This window comes from Aotus nancymaae, unplaced genomic scaffold (genome assembly GCF_030222135.1).
Source record: "Aotus nancymaae isolate 86718 unplaced genomic scaffold, 86718_ANA_hifiasm-v0.15.2.pri h1tg000010l, whole genome shotgun sequence".
NCBI lineage: Eukaryota > Metazoa > Chordata > Mammalia > Primates > Aotidae > Aotus > Aotus nancymaae.
Window position 1 is genome coordinate 7883800 of NW_026988421.1, and position 23262 is coordinate 7907061.

The following is a 23262-nucleotide window of genomic DNA, read 5'->3' on the forward strand; positions in this document are numbered from 1 at the left end:
GTTTATTTAATTCTATTATTGTTCCAAGATTCTAAGCATGAACCACCCACTAATAAAATCTAAGTGTATTTCATTATCCAGCGAGTATGATTCAGGTCCCTCTGGGCATGCAGTTGCAGCCCTACTCGATTTGAGTTTTAAGAAACGTCAATCTTTTAAATCCAGTTTAGAGCCTGAAAGGAGGCTGATTATTTTGCTGATTATTCAAATGAATTGATAGTCTTGAGACAGGAAATCTGGCAACAATGGAGTCCTGAACAACATTTAAATGGAAATGCAAAGGGGTGTGTGTGTGTGTGTGTGTGTGTGTGTGTGTGTGTAAAAATTAAGTTACCCGTAAGGAGGAATTCCAAAGAACTAATTATACTGTTGAATCACAGTTGACAGCTAGTTTCTGGATTAGTAAAGAGTGAAATATATACATCGTGACAAACTGGAAAAGGATAATTCCCTAAAATCTTAAGGGCACAAATCACAGTCATTAAGTGACTACAATGGCTATTTAAAAAAAACACTTCCTTTATGGGAAACCTAGGGAAGCTACAGTGACCCAATACTGTTAAAACCATTATCTCTTGTAAAAACTGTAATCTATTGAAATGCAAACAAAAATGTATGGATGGAATATTCCTGTACAAGCAGTAATTTGGAAGCAGTTTGGTTGTTTTTTCCTGAAATATTCAAGTAACGTTAGAAAACAATTTAAAGAGGGTAATCTGGAGCAAAAGAATTGCATTGAAATGAAGTATATGTATTGGATAAATCAGAAGAAAACGGATGCACTGTCTCTTTTATCTGACTACTCAAAAGCATAGTTTGTCAGCATGTACATAGTTTCTCAGCATGTACTCAGCCCAGTAAATATTTACTGATGTAAACTCAGCTGAAATAAATGAAATTGAACTAACCTAGTATCAGCAGATGTGTTCTTGGGTAACATCCTTCTGACGTCACCTTGAATTGTGATTTTTATGAAATCTAATGTGAGAAGATAAAACATGATCCCAAAATAGACATCAGATAGACTATTTTTGGCCAGTTTACACAAAATACTGCGAGTCATATAGACGTTTACAGATATCCTGTATGTATTCACAAAATGTAGATAATTTCAGTGCCTTGCAGCTCAGAGTCAACTCTCACACGCAAATGTTTTCCTTCTAGGGGATGAGATAAGGCCTCAGCGCCTTTGCATCCGCTCTGCGGAGCCAGAGGCCAGAAGCTGGCGGATGGTGGAGCTCGCCCCAGGTGGTGCCGAACTACCTGCTTCCTCCGAGCTCAGGCTTCCTTTTCCAACGTTTTACCAAGAACAGGTGGCTGCGACCTAAGGGAAGCAAGAATCTGCGATTTGCATGACACTCGCGCGGCTATTCTCTCCGTCCAGCGCTCTTCCAGCCTCTGCGCGGCCGCCGGTATCAGGGCGAGGAAGTCCGTGGGCGCCCCCGCCGCGCGTCACGGTTCCTTTCAGAGCAAGCGGCCCGGTGCTAGCTGGCGATCCAGCCACACGCTGGACCAATGCAAACTATTAACAACAAATGATCACAAGGAAGCGCCTTTGCCTCCCTCGCCTTCTTTGCCTGGTCCCGAGCCTTGGGTCTCTCCTGAGCCTAAGTGCTGCCTCACTGCGTCCAGTTCCCTCTCCGCCGGGACACATAACTGTGCCACCGGCCAGGGAGCTGGGCACAGCGACAAGCCGGTCGCGCCAAGCTCGCGGCGAGCAAAGTGAAGGCTTTACCAGGTACAAGCAGCGCCGTGGCCTGCCTTATGCCCTTGGAGAGGAAGTGCGCGGCACAGGGCATGTCGTAGCATGAGCTGCTGTGGCCAAGCTCAGGGCCAGCCCAGTGCTGGGAATATGCCGCTGGGCACCCGGCTCGCTCGTTCCCGGAAGGCAAACGCTTAAGTGGCGAGGCCTGCCTCCCTAGGGGCCTTTGTCTTTTCTCTGTGCGGGCTCTGGAGCTGGATTCTAGCCAGAATGCGCCCCAGCTCGCGCGACGATTCTGGGCGCAGGAGGGAGAGTGGGCGGGCAGCTCTATCCACGTGCAGATGGGCGGCACCGAGGTCCCGACCTTTAACCCCTGACCCCAGTCCCACCCTCCACGTGGCGCTAGCCAGACCTCTGTAGACAGACGCATGCAAGTCTTTGCACCGAAAAACCTGAAAATCTTCCGTGCGTTATCATGCCGGGCAATCAATCCCACCAAAGTTAGCAAAGAGGTTTAAAATGTTTTATTTTTTTTTTCTCTTTAAAAATATTTACAGATCTGAACTCTCCCCTTTTCGTTCCTACCCATCCTCGGGATGAGGGAAACGAAAAGAGGCAATTAGGTAATTGTCCAAAGCCTCTGAGGGCCTGGCTTGGCCGAGCTTGTGTGCATGTACATACATACAGGTGTATATATGGGGGAGGAGTGTACCTGGCTTTGTAGGTGTTTCCTGATTTTTTTTTTTTTTTTTCCTATCAACCAAAGCCTATCTGGGCAAAACTCCCTCTCCCACCACCACCCGAGAACATCCCACTCCGAATGGTTTACAAAGCGTACTGGGTTCGATCTAGGTAGAAAGCAGGCTCTCTGACTCACGGGATGCCAGTAAATACCCAAAACAATCAAAACAAAAAGTAGGGCAGAGGCCATAAATAAGAGCTAATGAATACACATGGTGTATTTCTTCATATTTCTGAAAACACTCCGCTTTGCCTGGAGCCCGGCTTAGAGTGCAGTCCGCGCCCGGCTCTGCGGGCAGCTGCAGGCAGTCCCGGGCGCAGGCGGGCGGCGCGGGGCGGCAGGCAGGTCAGTAGTCGAGCTTGTTGTAGAGATTGTAGAGCGGTAAGGCGGAGAGGTTGCTGCCGGGGTAGTACAGCGGCGCGGGGAAGGCGAGCGAGCGCGGCACTGGCACGCGCAGCAGCGAGCTGTCCCGGAACACCAGCGGCATGCCCACCAGAGTCTGAGCCGACGCGTGCGCCATGTTGGCCGCCTCCAGCTCTGCCGAGAGCTGCCGCTTCCACTTGTTGCGGCGGTTCTGGAACCAAGTCTTGACCTGGGTCTCGGTGAGCTGCAGGCTGGAGGCGAGGCAGGCGCGCTCAGAGCTGCTCAGGTAGCGCTTCATGTCGAAGGTGGACTCGAGCTGGTACACCTGGCTGCGCGAGAAGACTGTGCGCGTCTTCTTCTTGGCCGCGCCCGCCTGCCGCTCGGCGCCGCCGTCTCGCGGACGCTCGGACCCCGGCGAGGGCGAACCTGCGGGCAGGAGCCTCTCTTTCTCTTCTTTAAAGTCCGAGTGCGAAGGAGAAAGGAAAGACGTGCGCTCCGAGCCGGCGGGGCCCGAGCCTCCGCTGCCCTTGTGGGTACCTGAGAAGCGAGAGCAGAGAGGAAGGCCATGGAGTGGGTTGGAGAGCCTCGGAGACCGCCAGTTCTCCCTGCGACCGGGCGGTTCGCAAGCGCCTGGTTGGCAGCCTCGGTCCCACCTTACCAATACCCTCCTCATCCCTCTCAGTGGCCCCCCAAACCCAGCACTGTGGCCCTTAAAAGTGACAAGAGAGGGACCCAGCTACTTGGAGTATGGGGTCTCTGTGCGTCCACCTTTCTGAACGGGCCAGAGGCAACAGGGGGAGGAGGACTGGAGGGGGAAACATTAGCATGGTTTTAAAAGGCGAATTTGCCTGGTAGTAACTGAGCTGGAAGAGTTCCTCGAGCTTTATAGGGTGGCATCATTTCACAGGCCGATTGTTTGGAAATCACGCTAAGGACTAACGCAGGGTTCCCCTTCGTCAAATGTTGTAAAGAGGAACCATCCCTGAAACGCACCATTGTCAATCATCTTGGAGTGCTAATCATTCCAAGGAGGAGAGAGAGAGAAAGGCAGAGGTACGGAGCGAGTGAGGAACAAGACGCAGAAGGAGGTTACGGTAGAGACAGATCGCCCAGACCCGACTTGCGGACCTCCACCTCGTGTCCCGAAAGAAAGTACCAGATGTGCAAAGTGATTGAGGACAGCCGGGTGGACGGCCGGTCGCGTGCCCCTCTCGCTGTGGTCCACACTCTTAACAACTCAACGTTCCCCAAGACGCCCAAGCCCGCACGGGTCTGTGTTCGCCTCCTCCTGAGGGCCCACCGAGTGGAGGAGGCACCACAGTGCGCGCGCCCTCTCCCCGCGATCCCGAACCCCAGGCTGCCGCAGCTCTGGCCCAAAGGGGCCCGGCGCGGAAGTCTTGGCTGGGCGCTCATTCTCCCTCCCCTCGCGCTCGCTCGCTGCCACACTGGCGACGTGCAATCCTTACCCAGGCAAGGAAAAGGGATCGGGGAATGGTGCTTGGGGCCCTGCTCCTTAGGGCCGTGCGGGTCTGCGCAGAAGCAGGCGGGCGCCTTCCAGCCGTCGTACAACTCCTCCTCCTCCGAGGACACGGACAGACTGCGCTTCCTGGCTGGCCAGCCGACGGGCTCCCGCGGTGCCTCCGAGGGACCCCCGCCCAGAATGGACTGGATGGTGAAGCTGGAGACGCCACTGGCCGCCGGGCACCCCTTGCCCGTATCTTCTTTGCTGCCCATCCTGGGTTCATAAGAAATCGGAGGAAACCAAGAACTCCCTTTAGAGACGATCTGGGTGGAAGGTGGTGCCGCAGGCAGGCAGCTAGGAGGGGCGGGGAGGGAACCTGGGGGAGGGGGCGGCGAGGCCTGTGAGGCGTCCCTTCCGCGCGAGAGACACGAGGGCACCGGACGGCTGCGCGGGGGTTCCTGCCCGCCCGGCTCTGGGTGCGCCCGCCCAGCCCGGGTGCGAATGCCCCTTCCTCGCCAGCCAGCTCTCCGGGTCTCCGGCGGCGCGGAGGCGGCGCGGCCTCATTTGCATAGAGGTTACCCGAACGCGGCCAATCGCAGCGCCGCCGAGCGGCCCCGGAAAATTTCAAAACGCTCCGGCCAGGCACACAGCGCCCGTGCGCCCCCAGAGCGCGCCGAGGGCCCGGCGGGCATCAGCGGCATCTCACTAGGGGCAGCGAGGGCCGAAAGCAGCGTAGATTCTAGCCCGGGTTTCTGGAGGCTGCGGCCCCTTGAACCCTTTGGACCCCTCTCTCCGGAGGCAGGGGTGATGTGGGACTCGGAGCTGGAGTGGCTCGACGCCTCCGCAGGCGACGGGTTTCCGTGCCTCCCAGGGTCTTGCACTGGGTGCTCCACGATCCCCCCCCCAGCACTCCACCCCTTCTAGCCCCCGTGGGCGGGCAGGGCCGGCGTTCCCAGGACCCCGGCGCCCTGTGTGGGGGTGAGGTGGGTTAGGAGCAGGCGTCTCTAGGAGGACGCTCTTCCTCTGGAGGATGGCCAGGATCCCTAGGAGCAGACAGTCCCCCCTTCCCCGTCTGCAGACCTCATCCCTGTCACAGGCCCTACGGACCTTTAGCGGGACAGAGGAAGTCCTAACTCTAGCCAGGAGATCTCGGTTCAAATCCCAGCACAACTATTTACACACTGCGTGAACTTGCGCAACTCTGATAAGGATTAAAGCCTCTCTGCCCTCATAGTTGAAAATAACTTCTCGGATTGCCTCAGGTAGGGATGGAAAGCCTCGAAGCACTAGCAGCGCATAGTACGTTCCATAAATCTGACCAGGTAGCCGACGGCCCGCTCGTGTTTTAAGTGAATCTGTGTTTTGTTTTTGTTTTGTAAATATTGAAAGTCTCGGAACTGCTGCTGAAATAGATGCTTTGCTCCCAGAAAGAAGAGGAGGTGGCAACAGGACTCGGGTTTAGAATTGAGCAGAATCGACTCAAATCTCGGATGGGTGATCTTGGGGAAGATAATTGAAAATTCTGAGCCTCTATTTCTTTATTCCTAAAATTGAAGGAAGCAGTGTCTCCTTCGCAGAGGCTGCTGTGAGGTCACAGCACCGACCCTGGCACTCGGTGGGGCTCAGTAAATAGTGATTCCCTCTAAGTTCTCCTGGCCCCCTTCTATGCCATGGCTTTCACCACTTTAATTCCTGGATCAGCTGTTACCTGAGCTAGAATTAGCCCAGCTAAGCAAAGCAGTTTGGGGACCACAGTCGTCTGCGCAAGCTTCTTGGAAACTGAAGTGGAGCAAGGCCCGAAGTGCTCAGGCAACCGCGCCCCCTCAAGCTGTGGCCTCCGGACCCTAGAAGCCCTATCTTTAAGGTGCCCCCCAAGTGCAGCCAAGGGTGAGAAGAGACTCTGGAATCAGTCGCCACAGTTGTCCAGACGCTGCACCATGACCGTGCAGTTCCTTCCTCGCCCGAGCCGCGCCCTGGTTATTAAGTAAAGCGCTTATAATATCATTAACCGCGGTGAGTTACCGACTGCGGCCCTGCCTGTGGCAGAACTCTCCCTACTTAACTCCTCGAAGGGCTCGTTAATGGGCTAATTGATTAGGAGTCGGCCGCGCAGCCGGGGCAGGGGCAGGCGAGGGGGCGGGGGACAGGGGTTGCGCGCCACGGCCCGGGAGGCCAGCGAGGGGCAGGTGCCGGCCTCCGTCACCGCATTAACCTCTTCAGGGCTCTGCGGCAGGGTCGAGACACATTACAAATGGTCAGCTTTAATCATGGTGTCAGCTCATTAACCCGGAAGGACCTGGCACTGAAATACAATTTGTGCGTTCTCCTCTGTGCCGCGGTGATGCAGGCTCCCGGCGACGTCGCAGCGGGTCCCGCGTGCTCCTGCGCTGTTGGGGGGTACACGGGAGGTTCAGGGAAAGAATCGTCCAACTCCCACTAACCATCCGCTTCTCATAAACATCCTGAGCTGGGCGCTGCCTCCGAGGCCGGGATCAAGACAGCCCCGAGGGGAACTGGTCGGCCTACTCCGGGAGCAAGCAGTGCCAGCCACCCCACTGGGGAAGAAAGCTGGAGGCAGGAAAGGGGAGTTGGTCGTACATTCCTGAGCTGTAAATACTTCGTGCTGGGAACATGCTGGGAGCTCCCCATCATTATTTCCTTTAATCCTGATGGGAAACACGTGACACAGATCTATTCCCTCAATGTACAGGCGGGGAAACTGAGGCTCAAGAAAAAAGTGACTAGCCCAGGCAGAGAAAGCAGGATTCGTGTTCAAGGTTGTTCCACTGCCAATACATCGCACTTGGGAGGAGGGAAAGAGGAGCAGAAACTGACACTGAGCTTGGAGGATGGCTGCAGGGGAAGACTGTGAGGATCCTGCTAACTCGGGTTGGCGGCGGGGGTGGGGGGGTGTGTATGGGTGGGGCAAGAGCCCAAGGAGTGATCTCTGTCAGGGCAGGGGACCTCTGAGGCAGGCCTCGGAAAAGCAGCTCCCAGGCCCTGAAACAGTGAGAGACTGGGGGGTCGACCCAAGGAGCCTGACTTGTGGACTCTAAACAAGGAAATAATGAATCCTTGCATCTCCATCTCTGCTCCCCCCAGGGATAGTTTGTGAAGTCAAAAGGATTCATCTTGCCTTGTATTCCCCCTGCCCCGGCCCTCTAATCCCTCCGAGGGTCTGATCTTCATCGAGATACCTACTCTGCCGCCTCACCCGGCACAGGACTCATTGATTTGCATGCAGGCACTTGCATAAATGCCTACTCAGGCTCACACATTCATTCAGCAAACGTTCACTGAGCTCCTACTAGTGTGTGCACGTCACAAACACGCTGTACTTAACCAGGGAAGAGATGGTAGTGGGCACCTGGCTGGGGCAAGGAAGGCTGTGGCTGAGACCCAACTCTGCAGCCTGACTGACTGCAGCTTCCCTGGACTCCCCTCGATTGACCACCCGAGGGACCTCAAGCCCCTCTAGCACCTACAGCCTCAGGGACCCGAGGGACAAGAAAAGACCTTCCCTGCCACCCCTTTCCGGTATATGGGGATCTTCACCGGGAGAGCGGAGGCCCAGACGCCCTCTCCTGGGCCAGTGTAGCTGCAAAACTCACTCCCAGGAACACTCAGTTCCTGGAATCACCACCCACAGACACCTCCTGTCTCTCCCCTAACAAGTGGCAATCCTTCAACTCAGTACTATCCCACACCCACACCCTGCCCACCCTCCTAGTCTTGGGACAGCTCCGCCCCTCCCTACTCAGTTTAATGCCCACACCTTGGAGGATGGCCCCTCTGCCTGTTTGGGACCGACCCTCTGTCTCACTCTCCTAGGAATTAGGCATGACCAGGTTCCAAGGAATGATAAACTTTACCAGACTGAAAGAACGTTTTAAGTTTAGGTCCCGAGATTATGCCACTGCTAAATATTAAAGCGGCCCAGAGCAAACTTGCTGAGGAGCCTAATAAAAATTGATCCTCTCTGCTCTGCGGCAGTTGGGAAATAGGCTGGCTGAGCCGGGTAATAGTGGAAGAAGTCTCCCTCCGAAATGACAGATGAAGTCATAAACAAGTTTGATCTTGGAATCAAGCTTCGATAAATATTAAACACAGTCTGCCCCCCCACGCGAGTGGATTATGATATATGGTGCGTCCAAACTTTAAAATAAGGAAATACCAGAGAAAATGATCTCAATAAATTTTCTAAGTATAAACGTTGATTATGTTTCGATTTTCATTCAAGGGCCTCTGCTGTTCGTTCTTTGGTGCAAATGACATCTCACAATAGGCTTTTGGGGAAAAGGGCTCCCTATTTGAAAAAGAGAGCCCCAGAGGTGTACAATTTATGTAATCTGTGCCTGGAAAATGAATTGTGTAATTTATTGGAAAACAGAAAGTCATGAAGATTGGATCAGCATAGCCGAGTCCCGACACCCCCCCTCCCACATCCATCAAGTTCCAATTAACAGCCTAACCAGAGAGCTTTAATGGGTTTCCAATCTAGTGGCCTGATAGACTCATCAATTCCTCTGGGAGAAATTAAGAAAATCGACCGCCCCTTGGCGACGCAGTGTCATTCCTTTCTGCAACTATATGTCAAATTAAAAACACAATTAAAATTTAAACTGTTTCAATCAAAGGGTGCCCTGCAACCTATGTTTCACTTAATAGAACTTTGATGAAAATCTGATGCGTGCACTCCATCACCAAGGGGGGCGAAGGCGGTGAAGGAACTCACGAAAGAAGGGGATTCTTTATATTTCTTTAAGACATTAGCGCTTGGTTGAGGCGCGCCAGGTGACTCCACCTCACCGCTCCTGCCTCAGTGATGGGCGCAACGCGCTCGTCGCTGGCTCTATAGCTCTCCCAGGCCTAAACCCAAAGGGATCCTTTTGGAACCCCGGCGACTCAGACTTTGGGAAGTTTTCCCCAGAGATGCATCGCCTGGAGCAGCAGCCAAGGAAGAGATCTGGGCAAGTACCAACTCGTGCGAACATCCAGGGGACTCTTGGAGGAGGCGCGCTGCAGCCTCCAACTATCCCTTCCCTCAGGTCTCTGGAACCGCCCCGTTGCTCGAGTGATATACTTAGGAGTCCTGGAGACGGAAGGGTGGGAAGGAATCCCAGGCGCTTACAGGGGCGCCAGTGAGGATGAGGGTTGTGTTTCCATCCAGGAGCCGATTACCTGCCTCAGCCTCGGCTCCCAACCTCCTGCATCTTCAGGGTACTCCGAAGAAGAGACACTCCGGGACAAGGGCAGACCAAATCTCATCCCCAGACCTGGATCCGAGGCACCAGCAGGGCTGGAACCCCGCCTAGGTGACTTCGTGGCTCTTTCCTCTCTTCCGCCCTCCTTCCCCGCCCCCAACCCCCAACTGTTTTCAGGTCAAAAGGTCAACACCATCCACCTTGCACACCCGCTTGCACACATCCAGTGGCTTAGGCCCAGAGGCAAGGGGTCACTCACACCCTCAAAGCTGGGGTGAGGGGTGGGGGGTAGCGAGAGGGCGAGAAGCCAGAGTGGGAGCCTTGCAGATGGCTCCTACGGGGCCAGGTGTACGTATAGGAGAGGATGTTGTCTGCCGGGTGCTGCCGGCTGCGCTTTGGACCCCGAGCGGGGTTTCTGTGAGGCTCTTGGTTCTTACACCCTGACCCCATCGCGCGCACCCGGGTAGACAGATCTTCTTAGCCGCTTTGCAGAGTCTACATTTGGATCGCTAAGCGGAAGACGCCCCCTGGCTGGGTCACTGAGCCGCGGGAAGTGGACAACCCAAAGAAACAGGGCAAAACGGAATCGTGGAGGGCAGGGTCTCGCCCAGCAGAAGCTCAGGCCCCACGGGGGCTCTCAAGGGGAGTTCAGATGCCCCGCGGGCGCAAAGGGTGAAAGCAGCAGCGTGTGGCCCTTCTCCAGGCGGCCGGAAAACGCGAGGCCTCGTCGAAGCTCTTGAAAGAAGCCGTCTGCACCCCCCCGCCCGCCTCCAAGCCTCCAACCCTGGTCCCCATCTCCCAAGCCCTAGCTGGCCCAGCGTTCCGCCGCGGAAGGGAAAGCAGATCCCACTGATCTTTTGGCCTGCTCCTCTTTCTCCCAACTCTACCTCCAGACTCACGCAAGGAGAGCGCACTCACTGGGGTTCTCACCGCGTGGCCTCTGGCTCTGCCGCGCCGGGAGTCTGTTGAGGGGGCGTCGCGGCTCAGAATGAGCGCCCCGTTGGGGGGGGGGCAGTTTATATCTGTGTTGCTGTTGTTTGATGTACACACACCCGCTCTATTTACTACCAAATAAAAGAAATACATCTGTGTTGCCAACAGAAACAGTTCGGGTGCTGGCTCTGTGGTCTCCCAGGGTCCAGAGGCCTCCGGGGTGCTCCCAGTGCAGAGCCTGGCACTGTAAGGAGGCGGACACTGAGTAGGATCCCAGCCTACAAGAGCATGGGGGGCTGCGGTGGGATGGTGGCAAGTTCTGCCAGTTTATCCCAGATGGCTTGTGAGGAGGGATTTCGAAGTATCCCGGTCCCGAGGATGTTCATTCAGGCTTCCTGCAGTAGAGGTGGGAGCGCCACCTTGCTCTCTCCCCAGTCCTTTCCCAGGATTCTTTTCAGCTTGCCTTAGCCTGGGGCCATCAGAGAAAAGGGTCACTTCGAACCAGGTGTGTGTGATCGTGTCTGTGCCTTAGCAATGGCATTGATGCTAAACATTTGTGATTGGGTTTGCTAGGAATCCATGGAAATAGTGTCTGTTAGGAGGTCTACTGTGTGTGTGTGTGTGTGTGTGTGTGTGTGTGGTGAGTGTTGATATCAAATGTGAGTGTATCCTGTGTGTTTACATGTGTGTCTCTTTGGGTGATGCAGAAATGATTTAGCCTGGAAGCTGAAGTCATTTGCATTGATTTGAAGATGAATTGGGATGCAGATGGGGAAGAATCTGAAGCTAGGGTAGTCAGAGAGAAGGCTGGGCTCCACAGTCTGAAGGAGGGGTCAAAAGACAAAATTGAGAGTGCCAGTTCAGTGTCCTCGGAGAGAGGACAAGGGATGTCCTGTCTTCCCCTAGGGAATGTCCAGGAGAAATTTTGTGTAGGCACCTTCACTGTTCCCAAAAATGGTGCCTTTTGATGAGTGGTGCCAGCAGTTCTTTACAGAGGCAGCAGGGAGGGGGGCATTCTGGGTGAGGGGGAGAAGACAGCTCTGGTGCTGTGGCGGCCCCACTAAGTGGTTTCTTGGCTTCTCCTGGCTTGAACACCACAGAAAAACTTGGAGTTGAGCTTAGGACGCTTTGTGTAGAGTGGCTTCTGTGCTCCACGGCCCCGTACTTTAGCTCAACCTTCTCTCTTGCCCTGGGATAAATGCCATGACCCCTGACAGGAGGGAATCAACATTTCCCACAGGGGCCAGCTTCTAGGCTCACACAGCCCTCAGTCCCCAGGCCAAGTCGGCACCACCTCCCTCCCCCAGGGCGCGCTTCACTGTTTGGGGGAGGAGTGCTCTGGGGTCCAGTGCGGTGGGGCTCCCCAACAGGAGGGAAAGGGAGGCTGTAGGGAGCAGGACAAAGGATAAACTGTGCTTGTGGAGAACCAGTTATTTCCCGACTTTGTAAAGACCTGGTCAGTCAAGAACCGTTTTCTAGAATCCATACACAAATAAAGAAGTATTTTCTTGGCATTTGATAACATCGTGTTCTGGCTGTAAAATCTGAGAACGTGTTTGCTATTGCAACATTATTTTTAATGAACTGTTATTGGCCTGTCCTGCGGTTGGTATTGCCAACAGTAAAAGGCATCACCATGTTTGTAGGTAACATAAGGAACAACATATTTTGACCCGAATTTCTGTTTATTTTTCATTTATGACACATGCCCTCGTTTTTATTCCAAACCAGAGGGAAATAAAGAGAGATCTATCTTCACTGGGGTCCAGGCTAAAATTTTGCCATAAATACGCATGTCGGTTTATTTGGAGGGCAGTTTTCCATTAACAGGAAACTATACTGGACGTTTCAGCCACAGTAGAATCAATTGTGTCGATTGAATTTGAGAAGCCTAGCAACGCACTGCGAGGGAAAAGGGAGGCGTGCAGGCGCTCCCCAGCGGTCGCGCCCTATGGCTGCTCTCTGGAATCTCTTCAGCTTCCCGGTTCCTCATCTCCCCCTTTCGGCTCCCCAGCTTCACAGCTGCCCCGCAGGGAGTTGTTAGTGCAGACCCTCAGCTTAAAGGCAGGCGGCCACACCCGGTCAACGAGGGTCACCCAAGCACCTGCTTCTGTCTGGCGGACCCACCCTTCCAGGAGATCCCACGCTTGCTGTGCCTCCTCCGAAGGCTGCCCACCAAGAGCGCGGTGGCCTGGCGCCCAGCAGCGCGTGGATGCGGTGAGCGCTACGCTTCCCGGTGTCAGCCAGGACAGGGACCGGGATCTAGAGATACCGCCCTGGAGGTGTTGGGAGCTGGGGGACAGAGAAAGGCCTGGCACAGAAGAGGCAAGTTCTTCTCCGTTGCAGCTGCCGTAGCTGGGTAGCCTCTGTTCCCTGGCATTTGGCACATCAGGACCGCGCCCATGCCTCAGCCACCCCGGGCATCTCAGCTCCGCAAGCCCTGCGGAGGTCCCCCTCTCCTGGAAGTGGGGGCCGCAGTCCCGAGAGCTGGCTGTCCTCGGGGCTGTCCTTTCGTGGCCCAGCCTTTCCTAGCCTGACTTGGCAATCGGCCTTCGGCTGCAGCTAAACTCTGAACTCACTCCAACCAGAGCCCACCAAAGTTAACCAGTTGACGAGTGCTCAGGGATGCCCTGCCCAGAAGCTCTTGGCTCCCGAAAAAAACCTAGGTTTAAGAACACAACGCGAGGCTGCAGCTCAGTGTTGGAAAATACCAGCTGTCTGGTATTTCGCCTAGCGCGGCTGTCGCTTTGCTCAATTTCGCAAACTAGATAAGCCTAGGTCCTCGCCCCTTCCGCCCAGCATTCTTCCCTGCTCGCTGGGCGTTTCAAGCCGCGGAAGGTACAGGGGAGAGAGTGCCTCTGGTCGTGAACAAAGCCGCCTCTGTCTCTGCCGCCTCCCGGATTACAGGGATGTGCGTCCAGGTCGCACTTAGGGAGCAGCAGAGGCAGTCAGCGAGCAAGGCAGAAAAGAGTTTTGGAGACACTTGCTCTGGGGAAAATCGTCCAAACTTACACACTCTGGCAACACGAAAAGCTTTTCTTTTCTTTTTAATTAATTCAATGTCACGACAACATTAGTGTAACAATATTTCGTGGGTTTTTTTTTCTCTTTTTCTTAAAAAGGGATTCAACCCAGGCAGTGGTGAGGGAGATGAGGGGAAACAAAGTATCGCAGAACAACAGGTGTAGCCGACAGAAAGAAAACAGATTGGGTGACAGAGCCAGGAGCCCCGTAGAGTAGAGGGTGAACTTTACAAGAAATCTGTACATTTATCAAATAAGTTAAAATTCTTCTAAATTGATTGTCCTTCACTTAAAGCGCTCCAGTATGCCTAACTTACTCCTTTGAGCATCACTACCTAAGCTTGTTTCCTTCTTCCCCCCTTTCCCCTGCCTAATTTTTTCTTTCTAAATGAATGACCATGATGATACAGTGAAAAGGCCCGTTTCCCTCGGTGGAGGAGGAAACAGCTTTCTCAGAAAATTTTGTACAATATTGCACAGGTCAAAGTACAACAGTTACTGCAGAACATGAAAGGTAAGAGGAGAGGATAAAAGATACCACATTAAAAATACTGAAATTACTCTCTCAAAACAGGGAACAAAGTAATAATAGTAATATTAATAATTTACCAAATGAAATTTCCAAAATAAATGCTACTAATAAATAAGATCAGTCAGACCAGGCCAGATGTAGGGCTGTTTCAATACAGTTCTGATTTTTGGCTGTCTTTTCCCTTTAAACACTTAAGAGAATTCTTCCATCGCAAAATAAGACCGATGAAGAGGCTCATTGCGACAGACCTCTCCAGAAGAGAAAAGCGGCCTGAGTCGAAATTCTTGTGAGAGGCTGCTCAGATTCTGAAAATTAAGGTGGATAACTGACTTGGGGGTGGGGAGGAAGAAACACACCCAGAAATCCAGAAATAAACTTACTACCATATGAATTCTCTCTCTCTCTCTCTCTCTCTTTCTCTCTGGATTCTGAAACCTGTTCTATAGAAAAATGAATAGACTAGGCCGGGCGCGGTGGCTCAAGCCTGTAATCCCAGCACTTTGGGAGGCCGAGGCGGACGGATCACGAGGTCAGGAGCTGGAGACCATCCTGGCCAACTTGATGAAACCCCGTCTCTGCTAAAAATACAAAAATTAGCTGGGGGTGGTGGCGCGTGCCTGTAATCCCAGCTACTCGGGAGGCTGAGGCAGAATTGCTTGAACCCGGAAGGCAGAGGTTGCAGTGAGCCGAGATCGCGCCACTGCACTCCGGCCTGGGCGACAGAGCCAGACTCCGTCTAGGAAAAAACATAAAATAATAAACTAGAGGGATTCAGGTTTTGCACTTATTTACCTTCTATAAAAATAAAACTAAAAAGCCACAGCGCAATGGAAATTTGAAGGGGAGGGCTGCACATTTTATAAAAACTTTCGGTCTAAATATTTGCCCCAGAAATTTTGTCTCGTTCCTGCTTTCTCTTAATATAAGCCAAAACCAAAAGTAAGAGGGGAAGCGCCACCAATCCATTAGGGATGAATTGCACGAAAATGCATTGCAAATACTTACAAAACGCTACCGACTGGGGGAGGGGAGGCCAAGGCTGCGCGCCGAAGCCCGGGTTCCTGAAGACCGCTGGACATCTAGGCACCCTCGGCCCGGCCCAGTCTCCTCTGGGGTCCAGAAGAGGAGGCCGGGCGCTCCCTCCCCCAACCCTCTGGGGATTCAGACCGGCCGTAGCAGCGGCACGGAGGAGACCACCGGGTGCGAGTAGTAGACGGGGTGCGGGAAGGTGAGCAGCGGCTGGCTGACGGGCACCGGGGCCCCCGCGGCTGCAGCCGCCGCGCCCTCGGCCGCCGAGTTCTCGTGGTAGAGGATGGGCACCCGCACGATGCGCTGCGCCGCGGCGTGGCTCAGGTTGGCTGCCTCCAGCTCCGCCGCCAGCTGCCGCTTCCACTTGTTGCGGCGGTTCTGGAACCAGATCTTGACCTGCGTCTCAGTGAGGTGCAGCGACGCGGCCAGGCCGGCGCGCTCCGAGCTGCTCAGGTAGCGCTTCATGTCGAAGGTGGACTCCAGCTGGAAGACCTGGCTGCGCGAGAAGACGGTGCGCGTCTTCTTCTTGCGGCACGCCGGCTTCTTCTCCGGACTCTCGGCGCCCTTCTTCCAGTCCTCTGCGCCCGGAGTCGCCGCCGCCGCTGCCGCCCCTGCGCCCACCCCGGCCGCGCCTGGCGCCGCTTCGCCTTCCTTCTTGCTTTCCTCGGAGTCGCTCTCCTCCAGAATGATCTCGTCCGGGCTCTTGGAGTCCAGCTCCTTGGGGTCGGGGTCGGCCTTGAGCAGTGGCTCCGGAGAGTCGCGATCCGTGCCCGAGGCGGGGGAGGAGTCTCGCAGGAGGGCCTTCTCCGAGGCTGGGGAGACAGACAGACGGACGCACACACATGCACAACGACACAGCCTTGAGCGAGGCCCGGCGCCTGGGGACCACAAGCTCAACCCGCGCCGGCCTCCAGGTCCCAGGCTGCGAGGCTTCACCATTCCCGCGGGATGCCTCCTTCCTGGCTGGGCCAGAGAAGGGACGCCAGGTCTTGGGATCCCCCTCCTTCCGAGGACAGGCGAGCAGAGATGGCAGCGCGGCCACCTCAGCTTCCCTGCCTGGGTCCCGCGGAATGGTTTGCTTTCAGCTTAGGCGCATTGGAATCACCCCCTCCTTCCAGGCCCTGTCCCCTGCCCCGGCCGTCCGAAGCCTCCCTATTCACGCCTGAGGCTACTTTTCCCAGGAAGCGCTGTGCCCCAAGCTCCAATTCCACTTCTTTTCTCACCAAGTGGGATTGGATTCGCAGGCAGTGCAACCCAGTGCGAGGGCAAGAGATGCAGGCCAGGGGGCCGAAAGAAACTGACCAGAGGGTTTGCGGGTGCTGGGATCCCAGAGCTGCGGAGGGAAGCAGCGCTGGGCGGGGACGGGACGGGCGCGCAGGGGGACAACGAAAGTTCAAAGAGAGGTCAGTACCTTCAGGTCGCGGGAGGTGGCTGCCGGCGGGGGTCAGGGTGTAGGGGTACCACCAGGCTGGGGAGCGCTCCAGGTAGTGCGCGGGCAGGGCAAACCTCTGCGCCGGGATCTCAAAGCGGGGGAAAGCCAGGTCGCCCACCTGCGAGAGCGCGAAGCCCGCGGCTCCCTCCAGGGCCCCCTTGGCCGCCGCGGCGGCGGCAGCGGCAGCGGCGGCGGCAGCCGAGGCCGGCGCGAAGAGCGTCCGTGGGGGCGGCTGCGGCTTAGGGGGCGGCCGGTGGTGGTCTCCGTTGAGCAGGTTCTTGATGGAGAACGGGGACTCCTTGGGAGCGGGTGGTGGGGGCGGCGGCGGAGGGGGCTGTGCGCTGGCGGTGCCGGGAGCGTCCGGTCCGGGTTCCGGCATGGTCCCCTCTCCTCCGGGTCCCCGGGAGGGAGGGAGTGGGACAGGCGGGCGGCGGGACGAGCAGGCGAGAGGCCGGAAATCAGACCATAAACGAAACTCAACTACCGGGCGCAAAGTCGGGGGCCGCCCCGGGCGCAAATCCAGCGGCGGGAGGGCGGGGTGAGGACCCAGTCGGGGCGGGCTAGCATGGGGGAGGGGTGCAGAGGGGCGGGGAGCGGCCCAGCCGCGGCACGGAGGGATCCAGGCGGCTCGGCTGCGGCTGCGGCTCCCGCGGAGGAGGCAGCAAGAGCAGTCCCCGGCTCGAGGCTGCGTCAATCCGGCGCCGGATGCTAATGATGAAATCAAAATGTCATCCAAGTTAAATGCGGGGAGTATACGGCGATTGGGCGCGTACAATGGCAAATGGGATTAGGCAGGCGAAGGCTCAGCCGAGCCCCGGCCCCGCAGCCTCCTCCGCCACCGCCCCCTCCTCGTCTTCCCTCGGATTTTGGCGCTTTGGCTTCGGGCTATAAGAGCCCGCCTGTTATTGGCTTTATATAGTCCAATTAGGCAGCAAATGAGGACAAGCCTATTAGCACAAAAGGATATTGGCTCTCGCTAAAGAGGCACTCGGAGCGCTCCTGCCAGCGCAGGAGGCTAGCGAGGAACACGGAGCAAGCGGCGCCCCTGGCCGAAGCGCACTGACAGTCGCGAGCCGGGAGCCAGCGCCTGCCTCTCCCCCCTGCGGCGCAGGGACCCGCTTCCCGCCGCCAGGCCTGCGGGAGGGGAGAGGGGCGGGCCAGGCCCTCCCGGGTCACCTCGGGGTTATCTACGCTCGCAGCTGCCGCTCCCCCGCCTCCTGGGGCTGGACAGGGGCCCGCCGCCCCTACTAGGCTGGAGAGCCACGCAGCGCGGGCCCAAGAGGCAGGACGCGTCCTCGGCCCTTGGCGAACTCATCACTTTCCTACCCTTTGGGGTCCGGCGACCTCAGCATTTTTCCTTAAGCCTGCTAGGACGGGCGCGGCCAAGAAGACAGGGATTGGGGTTCCCCACCCATCGTCCAGCCGATAGTAAGGGAATCGGGGTGTAAGTCCTCACACTGCGTATTCGAGCTCAGAAATCCGCGTGGCCTTGGCCTTTGGCCCTGGAAAACTGAAGAGTGAGCCTTCCCCGGGAGCAGGAGTGGTTGTGCGTCTGTGCGTATGCGCGCCGATCCGGCCAAAACCCGGGCTTCACTCGGTGGGGCTGCTGGGGCAACAGCGTCTCGGCACCGACGGCTGCACTCGAAAGGGCATTCCTCTGCTCTGGCGGCCGGTGCCCAAGGCTCGCAGATCAGCTCCGAGTCTGTGACCCCGAAGACAGCACCTTCTCCCAGGAAGTCTCTCCGGCCGACCGGCGTTTGGAGCTGCCTAACTAAGGCTTTAACAGGGGCAAGGTGAACCGAAGGCTCAGCGGCGTAACTTCCTCGGCCGCGGCAGGCAGCGGCACCCGCTGCGCATCTCGACGGCAGCCCAGTCCTTACAGAACCACACTGGACCTTTGCAAACGGCTTAGGGAACGGTCACTCCACTCCATTGGCTTTAGAAACAGCTCCCCGGTTCGCACGAGAAGCCCATGAGGCAGACATTTAAGACTCTAGATTTAAGCATCAAGTAAATCAGAATTGTTTGTGGGGTCCCCTCCTGAGAGACAGCTTTCTGATCAGAGAAAGGTGACAAACTGGCCTCACCCTCTTCTACCTGGGTGAAGCTCCCGCACACGAGGGTTTTTGGGGATCCCTTCACCTCCACACCGCTTTCTTTTTTGTTAGATTGAGCCCCACCTACTTCAAGGCCTCCCTGCATTGGCAGACGCGACCGTGTGGGGTCCCCACTTGAGACGTAGATTTTGTTTTTCGGTCCTAGGGCGTGAGACCCTCCCTACCAAATCTCGACGGGCGTTTGTAATGTTTCCTTCCGCATTCATCTACAGCAGTGAACCCCATTTTTGCTTTGGAAATCTGGAAACGTAAATGGTGCTTCCATAAACAATGACTATTAATACTCCCTTGAGTTTACACAGGGCTTTACTGGAATGCAAAACACTACACCATCCAAAACTCTGGGTTGTAACGGATCACTGCCCTGAGACCCCAGCAGGGCGGGTCTCACACTTGGATTTTAAAGGTGGAAACCGCGCCCAGAGAAGAAGAAATTGGGCCTAGGTCACCCGACCGCTACTGGATACCCAGAGGTCATTTTCTCCCTACCCGCAGAAATAGTTCGATGCACGTAGGTCTATGAGGGTTGGGTGGGCACCACCTGCACACAGCCTCCCAGGCGGCCGAGTACGCATGGAGAGACCCCTGCGTGGGTGCGCGTGTGTTGTGGGAGCTCCGCTATCCAGGGCAGACGCACGCAAACTTGGGTAGAGTTCCGACGCACGAAAGTCACCTTTAAACTGGAAAAGTTTGTCAGCTCCCCTGAAATAGAAGCGCCCTGGCAGAGGTCACTGAAAATGCTGAGGGTTCTGTCCGGGGAGGAGGACTCGTGGCTGATCAGAACTCCAGGGCTAGACCCAGATGGGGAGGGGACAGTCCCAGTCTGGCAAGAGAAGAGTCCTGGACAGCCGCCCCCGTCCCTGCTGTGCGGCTCGATCCTGGCTTTCCAGTTGTCGCCCCAAGTTCACCCGTTAACTCCCCTCCCAGGGGAGCGCAGGGGCGGTGTTGTGTGCTTGTATGCTTGGCCAGGGAGAGGAGCTTTTCTAGTGTCTGCTCTCTCAGCTCATCCTCTGAGTTTTAGGGATTGATTGGCTTGAACAGCAGGATACACTGAGTAGATCTTTCCCTTCCCCTTCGAGAAAGCAGGTGGGAGTCGGGTCTGGGCGCCGGCTCAGCCCTTCACTCGCCCTCTGGCGAGGGGTGTTGCCTGCGTTCTTGCGCTTACGACTCCATTCAAAGTCAGGCAGACAGCGCCCTCTATGGGACAGCCTGTGAACCAAGCCTGCGGGCTCCGCTGGAGAAACCACCGTCCCGGCGCAGGTCCTTTAAAAGCCACTGAGGTCTCGCCCTTCGCGGTCGCGGTTAGAGAACAAAAGCAGCTTTTCTCTGGATCCCGGGAGAAGTAGTGGGTGAAATCGCATTCAGATATCTGCTGATCTTTACCTGGCCACGACAGGAAGTAGTCTCGCCTGCCTGTCATCCTCCTTCCCGCTTTTCCTGCCTCTGTTTTAGGGCCCATTATTCTGTGGTCCCCGTTTCGCTCTATCCTTTAGGTACTGGTCCTAACTAACCTCAGGCTAGGTGTCCTCCAGGAAGGACGCGGGGAGGAGACGGGCCTGCCTCATTCTTCTTCCCAGGACTCAGCGCCGTCGGCCAACCAGCGGGTGCTCAGGAACCGCTTGTGTTAATGCCTGAATGCCTGGGTCAGACGAATGAATGAATGGATGGATGGATGGATGAATTCACAGTTCCCTTACAGGGAGTTGGCCCACTTGATTAGGGATCTTCAGATAGCCTGATCATACCCAAAAGCTGTTTTTAAAAAGTTTAATGAAAAATCTGAGATTCTTTTGATGCTGCTGCATTTTACAAAACCTGAAAGAGCTAAAAGAATGGGATCTTTGGGGGACCTTTCCCAGGCTAATCCCAGACAGATGGTCCGTGGGAGCCGGATCTCTACACCACCCACCCTTGGGACAAGGAGCCAAGAGGGCAGAGGGGACCTGGAAAATGCCAGTGATTAACACCCAACTTTTGCACAAAAGCATGAGGCCTGACGCAGGAGTGCTTGGCATGGCGTCCTCACCTGCCCCAAGCCCGCCACACACACACAAAGCACGTACACAATTGTGCGCACACACAAGTCAGTAAGCAAGGTGCTTCCCAAAGGAGGGGAGCATTTCCATGCTTTCTAGTACTTCACCTAAGAGAAGGCTGCTTCCTTCCCTGCATAGCCATACTGCAGTCCTCCTTGGAGCAGCTTCCTGGCACAGCCCACCTCCTTATCCGTGGAGCAGGCAGTGACTGCTTAGGCTTCTAGCCAAAGCTGCAAAGCTCCCAGGCTGGAGGCCCCGACAATTAACAGAGTTTGCCCTGGTCCCGATGGCTTCATTTTCCCACCCAACTCTTCTGACCTGCAGGTCCTTGCTTTGAAGGCAGAATGGACAAAAGCCTGGAATTGTGATCCTGGGGAAACTGTGCTGCCTACACATGCTACACAAGCTCTTTGCTGGAACTTTCCTGGAAAGTTCGCTTCCACCTTTCTCGATGCCACCGGGAATCCTGCCAATGAAGTCTCCCTCTGGTTAATGACTGATTCAGAGAAAATACGCAGCCCTAGGAGACAGGTCATAGTCAAGCTGTGCTTGATCATATGTTTCCTGAATCACATACAATGTTCTTAGAGTGGTTGAATGTCTAACCCTTTCCTGACAGTGAGGGTAACAGTTATATAGAGGTCATTGAGTCCTCATTATAAGCCAGGCACTATAACTTGGTGAGGTAGGTACTATTATTATTTCTGATTGATAGATGAGGAAACGGAGGTCCTGAGTATGATAAGGAAGAGCTGGAGAGAGTACTGAAATATTTACCCTCGTAGGGTTATTACAAGGACAGGGCTGGTGTATGGTAAGTGCTACTAACTATTGTGCTGTTATTCCTTATTCATTCGTTCTTCAGGATGAACCCACAGGCCAAAGTCTGTTCTTGCGGGGTTGCCTTGAGAAAGCTAACACAGATCTACAATGGAGAGATGCCCCAAGAGTTTCTTCCTTGCTTCGAGGAGGCCTTACTCTACTATCTAGAAGTGAGCCAGCTCTCCTACATCCCCCTTTCTCTTCCTGGTTCTCTTGTCTTCTTTGAAATTTCTTCTCACAGTAAGGCACAGTGGCTCACATCTGTAATCCCAGCACTCTAGGAAGCTGAAGTGGGAGGGCCTCGCTTGAGGCTGGGAGTTTGAGACCAACCTGAACAACACCGTGAGACCCTGTCTCTACAAAAAAATTTTTAAAAAGTCTTTCTCTCCGAACCAAGAATCTTTCAAGTACAATTATTTGAAGGTTGCTATCTATCCTCAGAGTTCTCAGTAGGGAAGAAGAAGTATAATTTACTATGTAATAAAATCCACAATTTTGAGGATACAGCTTCATAAACTTTGACAAATGTATACCCCTGCATAATCCTCAACTCTGCTTCCCTCCCGGCCCTTTGCAGTCAATTCCCCCAAACCCCACCCTAAGAGACACCTGATTTGATTTTTAGAATTAAGGATGAGTTTTTCTGGTTCTAGAAGTTCTAAATAACCATGTCTGGTATCTACTTGCTGAGTCTGCTGCTTTGAACTAATGAATCCATGCAATTTATCTGTTTCGTTGTGCAGGGTATTTTTAGCAGAAGGGTTGCACATCTGACTTACATTTAAGTCAGCTTTAGATTCATCAAGTTCCAATGGAATTCTTTAGGTGGAGACCTAAAGAAATTCCACATCCCAGGAATGGAGAAGGAAAACGTGGCCTATCCATACAATGAAAAATTGTGCATCAACACAAAGGAGTCAGCACTGATACAGGCTACGATAGGGATGAGCCTTTGAAAACAAGACGCTAAGTGAAAGACACCAGTCGTAAAAGACCACATATTGTGTGACTCCATTTCAATGAAATGTCCAGAGTAGGCGACTTCATAGAGGCAGAGAAGAGATAAGTTATTAGCAGATGCTAGGGGGCTGAAGGGAATGAGGAATGACTGCAAATGGGTATGGGGTTTCTTTTTGGGGGTGATGAAAATGTTTTAAAATTGGTTGTAATGATGGTTGCCCAACTCCATGACAATACTAAAGCTTTCAGTGAGTAGATTGTATAATACATGAGTGCAATCTCAGTAAAGCTGTTATGAAAATAGCCACCTCCCAGCCACCATGCATAAGCACGAGCTTTCTAATGCCTCTTGTCTTGAGAGCCCCATGGAGCTGGTCCAGTGACCTAGCTGGGACTCCCCCAACCTTCCCTCCATAGTTCCTCTTTCTGCTGGCGGCTGGGCAGGGGGTGAAGGATGCAAGCATCATTGGCTCAGCCTCCTGTGTGTGAGAAACTCTCTCCCCACAGCATGGGGGGAAGCCTAGCCTATGCAGCCCTCAATGAGATCATGCAAGCCGCATCAGAGCTGCGCCCCTCAGTAGCGAAGCCTGTCCCCATGGCCCACATTGGGCTGTTATCCGGGATGTCTCTCTTCTAGCTTTGATGGTCTTTGATTTTGTGCTTCTTGCCTCAATGACTGAGGAATGACCCATTCTCCCTGAGCCATCACTTCTGCCACATGAGTGTGGCACAATCAGAACAATCAAAGGTCATGTCATAGAAGCCAAGATGACTCCTAAAGACAGCCAGGTGGGGAGTGGCTGAAGCTTCCTCCCAACGATGCATGAGCAGCCCTGAAGAGTCATCTCATTTGTTCACTTAGTTAGCAACATGCCTGGGCAGGCATTGTGCCAGGCTCTGGGGAT

General features: G+C 54.7%; 2 protein-coding genes across 2 annotated transcripts; both read right to left on the reverse strand.

Annotated features, from left to right (window-relative positions):
* Positions 1-2211: 2211 nt before the first annotated feature.
* Positions 2212-4774, reverse strand: HMX2 (H6 family homeobox 2). Its single transcript, XM_012453415.2, has 2 exons — positions 4274-4774; positions 2212-3344 (listed from the first exon to the last, which is right to left on the reverse strand). Exons 1-2 carry the CDS (start codon positions 4539-4541, stop codon positions 2791-2793), a joined length of 822 nt encoding a protein of 273 aa, XP_012308838.1. The 5' UTR covers positions 4542-4774; the 3' UTR covers positions 2212-2790.
* An 8661-nt stretch (positions 4775-13435) lies between these two features.
* Positions 13436-16882, reverse strand: HMX3 (H6 family homeobox 3). Its single transcript, XM_012453484.2, has 2 exons — positions 16402-16882; positions 13436-15802 (listed from the first exon to the last, which is right to left on the reverse strand). Exons 1-2 carry the CDS (start codon positions 16799-16801, stop codon positions 15123-15125), a joined length of 1080 nt encoding a protein of 359 aa, XP_012308907.1. The 5' UTR covers positions 16802-16882; the 3' UTR covers positions 13436-15122.
* Positions 16883-23262: the final 6380 nt, after the last annotated feature.

Bases quoted from the DNA above. Each gene is read 5' to 3' on its own strand.
- HMX3 (XM_012453484.2), bottom strand. From the start codon at position 16,801: ATGCCGGAACCCGGACCGGACGCTCCCGGCACCGCCAGCGCACAGCCC. The intron at 15,803-16,401 runs GTACTGACCTCT...CTGTCTCCCCAG, and splicing joins CCACCTCCCGCGACCTGAAG to CCTCGGAGAAGGCCCTCCTG.
- HMX2 (XM_012453415.2), bottom strand. From the start codon at position 4,541: ATGGGCAGCAAAGAAGATACGGGCAAGGGGTGCCCGGCGGCCAGTGGC. The intron at 3,345-4,273 runs GTAAGGATTGCA...CTCGCTTCTCAG, and splicing joins GATCCCTTTTCCTTGCCTGG to GTACCCACAAGGGCAGCGGA.